This window comes from Parus major, chromosome 8 (genome assembly GCF_001522545.3).
Source record: "Parus major isolate Abel chromosome 8, Parus_major1.1, whole genome shotgun sequence".
Taxonomy (NCBI): domain Eukaryota; kingdom Metazoa; phylum Chordata; class Aves; order Passeriformes; family Paridae; genus Parus; species Parus major.
The window spans coordinates 177,428-184,394 of NC_031777.1; the positions used below are offsets into that span (position 1 = coordinate 177,428).

General features: G+C 48.6%; 1 protein-coding gene across 1 annotated transcript in view; it reads right to left on the reverse strand.

The window, feature by feature from the left end:
• The window catches only part of TEDC1 (tubulin epsilon and delta complex 1), a gene marked incomplete at its 5' end in the record, with an annotated part of 66,772 nt that extends 59,806 nt beyond the window's left edge, over positions 1-6,966 (reverse strand). Inside the window, 2 exons of the mRNA XM_015635611.1 lie at positions 5,120-5,198; positions 6,904-6,966. Of these exons, the coding sequence (XP_015491097.1) occupies positions 5,120-5,198; positions 6,904-6,966 (142 nt within the window). The remainder of the gene's footprint in view (positions 1-5,119; positions 5,199-6,903) is intronic.
• Between the last annotated feature and the right edge of the window lies 1 nt (position 6,967).

Below are 6,967 nucleotides of genomic sequence, written 5' to 3' on the forward strand. Positions count from 1 at the left end.
TTCTCTGAGTGCAGTATTTTTAATCCAGCCTCAGGAAGGATTAGTGGGGACTTGTTCTTTATCCACAAGTGCTGAAGGACAGGAGGAAAGGGTAAAGTTTCTTTATAGTGCCCCATTCTGATTACAGGGAAAAGAAGAAATTCAAAGCTGGATCAAGACCAGTAACGGCCTCCTGGAAATGACCAAAGGTAACCAGCCACCCCCACTACAACAGGACTCCACATATCCATTTTTCATGAGTCACCAAGCACACTGTGAATTAGTAAACACTCTGAATCACTATACTCCTGAACTAAACTGGAATTTAGAGATAGGAGTTTCAGAGCCTGCTGCAAATCTCTGAGCACCAGAGAGCAGAGATAACACAGCACAGCACATGGGCTGTTAAATTCTTGGGAATGCTCTGATCCATATTCCTTCACACCAGCAAATGTTACCTGACAGCTACAAGACAGGCACTGCAGGACTGTAAAATACTGAGGAAACATAAAGAAAGCTGTTATTAAAAAAGGGTTCTGCCCAGTAAGCCTTGGCTCTGTACTAAGTCAAAACCAGAACAAAGAGCATAATTAGGGGGACAACAAAAACAACACACACTGGCTAGGAACCAACAGCTGTAAAAGGAAGACCTGCTCCAAAAGTTTCTGGAGTTCTCCAAGGGCAACAAGAAGTAAGTGATTAAGAGGGATTCAACCAATGCAAGACATTTAGACTTCCCAGTGGGATTCAGCTTGCACAAAGAAACCAAGAGACTGCAGTGGAGGGAGAGGAAAAGCCCTTGAATCAATGACAAGTGCCCAGCAGACAAGAACCAGAGGGCAGGAACAAATAGTGGTTTCACATGAGGGCTCTGTGCTAAACAGCTGCTGTTCAAACAGCTCTAGATGACACTGAGACAATGTGACAGTGACAGAAAACTTGGTGCTGCTGTGATAGTGGTAGTAAAGAATGCAGGCAGATCATGAAGGACTGCAGAACCTTGAGCCCAGGCTTTAAAAAGACAGATAAAAGTATTTTTAGAAAAAATGAAAAGTTATGTGCACAAAGAAAGAAATGTTCTTAACTTTACTGACTTGCGACGTAAGACTGGGCCTGGAACTGCTCAGTGGGCTCAGGAACACAATCTCAGATGATTAGATTTTTAATGACAGTATCACAATTGGTTCTGACAGGCATCCAAAGGCAAACTCAGTGTGGGAAACCTAGCAGGGACACTAAACAGAACACAAATACCCACCGTGACCCTTAATTCTTCACTCCCATAAAGGCCACAGAAGATTTGGAAAGAAATAAAGGAGAAGAACAATCACAAGTACAGAACAGCTGCATTGTAAGAAGCTATGAATTAGGCCAAGGAGATGAGCAAGAATGGATATGACAAAACTCTTCAAAAGCCTGAGTGCTGTGCAATGAGTGAAGAGTGGAGGATTTGTTTGCACAACACCCAACACAAGAACTGTGAGCCACCAAAGTTAGAGAGCATGTGAGCCAAAACACAGTAAGAGATGCTCTTCACACACACAGCAAAATTCTGAAATTGCTCACTGTGGTACACTGTGGACTCTGGAGAGTCACTCAGGCTCAAGGAGGAACTGGATTTACAGAACAGCAGTTTGTGGAAAGTTATGAAACACAAATATATCCTCTCTGGATTGGAAAGTCTGAGATGTGAACTGCTAGAGGCTGAGGGAATATTCCCCCATGCCATGAAAGCATCCTTCTAGATTTGCTCTTTTCTTTCCCTTGGGGATCACTTTGACAGCTGTCACAGCTGGGTGGAGCTAGAGGAATCTACAATTTGATGCACTTTAGGCATTTTTACAAAGCAAAAGACCTAAATCATTCAATTTGCTCCTTCCACAGACCCTGTGAATTAAACAAGCAGCTTTCCTTCCCCATGTCAGGGTGGCAGAAATGCCTATGGCTTGCTAAAAACCTGGCTGTAGATGTGAACTCCAGTCCCTCAAGCACAAGAGGAGCACGGAGATATTACAGATTGTATTTTGATCACTCGTGAACATCCTTACAGGAGCAAGGTTTTCATGTCATCCTTTCCTTTCTTGTGTGCATCTGTCAAGAAAGGAACTGCCATAACAGGTAAAGGCAGAAATACTCCAAAAGGATGATCAGTACATGCTTTCCTCCTTTTTCAAAGCAAATAAGCATCACATGCTGCCATCTGCAGTCCAAGGAGCTCCTCAGGAAATCACAGTGGAGGAAAGGAGAGCAAGCCAGGTGGTTTGTTTTTTCCTTTTATCACCATTTCCCTGCTCTGATATATCACTCAGGCCATACCCACCAAGGCAATTCACCACCTGAATTTCTGTGTTGTTCTGGTTTTTTATCTCCCTCTCTTTCATGTGTCCCTCTGCAAGACGCTGCCCTCAGGGAGAGGGTACAGCTGGTGCAGCAGGCAGGAACTGGGAGTGAGCAGTCAAGGCATGGATCTGGAACTGGGGCTCAAAGGCCCCTCCTGTGACCCAAAGTCCCTTTGTTTTCCTCATCTCTAGAGAGCTCAAGTTAAAAGGCAAAAATATAAATGGCAGTAAAGGTCATGTGAGTACTCATTCTTCCCTAAGGTGCAACCACGAGAGAGAAGAAAACATCCCTCAGATAGAAGATAACACCAGACACCTCTCTGACATCTTCTTAAGGCATTAGGATTAGGAAATTTATACTGAAAGACCTTCACAGGGCTTCCACCTAATCCCCTTCTCCACAGATATTATTTCTAAAAGTATATTCAGCAAGTCAGACCAAGCTGGGGATGAACCTCAGGGTTCAGCTCACTTAGGGCTACACTCAAGCTGTGCTCTTCCCCTGTGAGTGAATGTTTTCAGTGATTTACAAGATGATATTCAAATAAGAGCTATGCACCAGCCTGGCAGGCTGAAATGGAAAGGAACTACAAGCACAGACACAGATACATTACTTCATGCACTCAGACAAGAAACACCTGCATAGGCAGTGGTGTTATGGGAAACTACTGCTTCAGAAACAACATTTTCTGCTACATTTGTCAAACAAACAAAAATCTATTGCAGCTCCAGACCTGTTTCTCATGCTATAAAAACCTAAGAGCAATTCCAGAAAAGAAATCTATCCAAATGCATACTGCACTGCTACCTGGTGTGGCTGTCAGGTTGTTAGCCAAGTTCATCAGCCCCTGTGAAGAACAAGCAGCATGAAACCATCAATCATGATTTCACCAGCAAGGTTATGCCCAGAGTATTCACCCAGCTTACCCTGACTCTCCACTGTCCACTGCTGGGTTTTACAGTAAGTTCACACCAAAGCTCATAGTTAAGTGCCTTCCACTGTGAGAAGAAAAGATTCTTGCAGAACAAGAAACCAGGAGCCAGCTGCAGAATTTTATAACCACTGACTGGCAGGCTTCAGTGGGATTCCTGAACCTGCCAAAGATCAGTGTCTCCTTTTGAAAAACAAAGGATAAAGGATCACTGGAGAATGGCTTCTCTCTTCCAGACAGCTGTTTCTATGCACACAGTAACCCCTACACCAAAGGAGTCTTCACAGCCTTCCTCTGGGATCTGGCAACTGCTGCTCTCCTTGTTTTAACCAAGGTAATTAAGAGGTTGTAGCAAAAGAGCAAAGAAAAGGAAAGCTTGATCTGTGGACTAAGGCACTAGACTTGGATTAGAAGAATCTGTTTCAATTCTCTGTTGTGTAACAGGATCCTACACAAACCTGAGAAAGTTATTTAGTGCCTATGCCCAAGGCTTATTTCATTTGCATTGAACAGGCAAGAGAGCAGAGCTGGGGCACAGAAGAAAAGCAGTAAAATATTGATTGTGTTCACAGCAGACAACTCATTCACTTGCCAAGCAAAAATAATTAGTGTCATTTGAAAAACAGTGCAGCTCTCCAGCTTGAATTTCAGCTTTAATCACCAAGTTGTGACTAAAAAGGTTTCTCAGAAGTCAGCTGAGCAGCTCTCAGCAGAACCACACATTGCTACCTCACAACAGACCTCACAGTGGAGGCTGTGTTTGCTCTCTCCAGAGCCAGGAGCCTGCCACACACACTTGGAAATTGTGTCCCCAAATGCTGCAGGCAGTTAGCATGGGAGCAGCCAGGAGCCAGTGAGGTTGCACATGGGCAGGAGCACATCCACAGTGCTGTGGGAGACAGACAATCAATACATGCACACAGCAGATTGTGGGTGAGTGGAAAAACACAAACAGCCAAATGAAAAAGAGCAGTCCTGTGAGTAACAGGACTTCCTGCTGAGCTACCAGCAGAACTATGCTGGTTTTGCTCTGCATTCCACAATGTTTAACCTTTCTTAATTCCATTTACGGAGCCACCAGACTCGCAGCTAATCAGGGGCTCACACAGTGTTGTTTAGGGTGTTTTGCTTCCAAAAGTGTATGTAAAGTGGATTTGGTATGAGGAGACCTTGATTCATCACAATACAATTCTCACACAATGAGAAGGCCCTAGATAGACATGTTTCAAGGGAGAAGATGGGGACTGGTGTTGTACTTGGAATAATGTACATTTAAGAAGTCAATAGTCTTCTTCTACTTTGAGAGGCCAATCTGCATTCAGCTCCTCTCTGCAGCAGTGGCCCTGTCCATAAAGATTTTATTCATCTTTATGAATAACATAAATAATCTGCCTAAAATAGCCACACACAGTCTATTTTGTGTTTTGTCTAAAACTTCATTCCAAAACACTGCCTTTAGAGTTCTCACCTTGCAATTCCTGGCTCTGGCACAGGACCAGATAAGGACAGAATCATGCAAATGGGAAAAGAAGGAACCAAAGGAAAACCAAATCTACCTCTGTCTTTGCAGATACTGAGAATGTGTAACATCACTGAAGAGATTTACCTGCAATAAAATGTCACAGGGATGCAAGAGCCTGTGGAAACATCCCAGTTTCCAGGACAAAGCACATCAAAGAGCAGCAAACCTGCCTCACAGCACAGTGACTCCCCAGTAAACCTGGCACCCAGTACCTTGGTGGCACAGGTGCTCAAAATGGAGCACCCACAACAAGTGAGGGAGGGAGCAAGGAGCCAAAGGTGCTACAAAAGCAGTCCCAGTCCTTCCCCAGGACAGGTGGAAACTGCAGCCAGCCAGAATGATGTTACCTATGGCATCAGACTCTGTCCAGCTGCCCCCGTGGATCTGCTTCAGAAGCACATACAGCAACCTCCAGAAGTCCAGGCTCTGCAGAAGAGAAGGGTGGGAGATCAGCAGGAGAAACATCTGCCGTATTATTTAGTCTTAATTAGGTAATTAAGCCCATATCTGAACATCACACATGGAACAGCACATCTGCTGATGCAGCCAACACCATTTGGTCAGGGAGGTTCATGTACTGCCTGCCTCATGAACACAGGATCTATGGAAAGGAGCACCCAGAAGGAGAAGGGCTATTGCTGGCTGTGCAGCAACACCCAGCCCTTCTGCTGTGAGATCTGTGTGTACAGGAGCATTCCAAAATCTGCCCTGATACAACCACACACGGCACAGCTCACCTGCAGTCACACTGCTAAGGTCTGACCATAACAGCATCAGAAATTCCCAAAGCAGAGGCCCAAGGAAGGAGCTGGAATGGGAATCCTTCCTTGGCTGCACAAGGACAGCGTGCTGACAAACACAGTGATTCTTACAGCAGGAATTTCAGTCAACACTCGTAAAATCCTTAAAATAGCTGAGGGAGGGAGGTGCCCTGAGTGCGAGCTGAAAACCTCGGAGGAAATGCAGCAAGACCCGAGCTGGGCCAGGGTAAAGGGCACTAAAGCCCAGGTGACACAGAGCAGGTGCCACTTGAGCCCAGGGTGAAACACCGAGGCACTGTAAAACACAGCCAGCCCTTCCCAGAGCAGCAGGCCTGATGAGAGGTGCCTAAACTGGGGCTGGGATCACACTGGGCTGGGATCAAACCAGGCTGGGATCACACCGGGCCGGGATCACACAGAGCTGGGATCACACTGGGCTGGGATCAAACCAGGCTGGGATCACACCGGGCTGGGATCACACCGGGCTGGGATTAAACCAGGCTGGGATCACACTGGGCTGGGATCAAACCAGGCTGGGATCACACCAGGCTGGGATTAAACCAGGCTGGGATCACACAGGGCTGGGATCACACAGGGCTGGGATCACACAGGGCTGGGATCAAACCAGGCTGGGATCAAACCGGGCTGGGATCACACTGGGCTGGGATCAAACCAGGCTGGGATCACACCGGGCTGGGATCACACCGGGCTGGGATCACACTGGGCTGGGATCACACCGAACAGGGATCACACCGGGCTGGGATCACATGGGGCTGGGATCAAACCAGGCTGGGATCACACAGGGCTGGGATCACACTGGGCTGGGATCAAACCAGGCTGGGATCACACCGGGCTGGGATCACACTGCAGCCCCGCATGCGGTCCCTGTCCGATGCTCGGTCCCTGCCCGATGCCCGGTCCCTGTCCGATGTTCGGTTCCCTGCCCGATGCCCGGTCCCTGTCCGATGTTCGGTTCCCTGCCCGATGCTCGGTCCCTGCCCGATGCCCGGTCCCTGTCCGATGTTCGGTTCCCTGTCCGATGCCCGGTCCCTGTCCGATGTTCGGTTCCCTGTCCGATGTTCGGTTCCCTGCCCGATGCCCGGTCCCTGTCCGATGCCCGGTCCCTGCCCGATGCTCGGTCCCTGTCCCATGCTCGGTCCCGGTCCCATGCCCGGTCCCGGTCCGATGCTCGGTCCCGGTCCGATGCTCGGTGCCTGCCCGATGCCCGGTCCCTGTCCGATGCTCGGTGCCTGCCCGATGCCCGGTCCCTGTCGCGCTGCCATCCAGCCCCTGTCCCGGCCCAGCCGCTCTCGGCTGTCCCCTGCTCGCCGCTGTCCCGAGTGTGTCCGGCCCGAGCGGCGGGCGCTCACCGCCTGCGGCCGGTCGAACTTGGCTCGGCGCAGGGTGTCGGGAGCGGGCCGGGCTCGGGGCGGC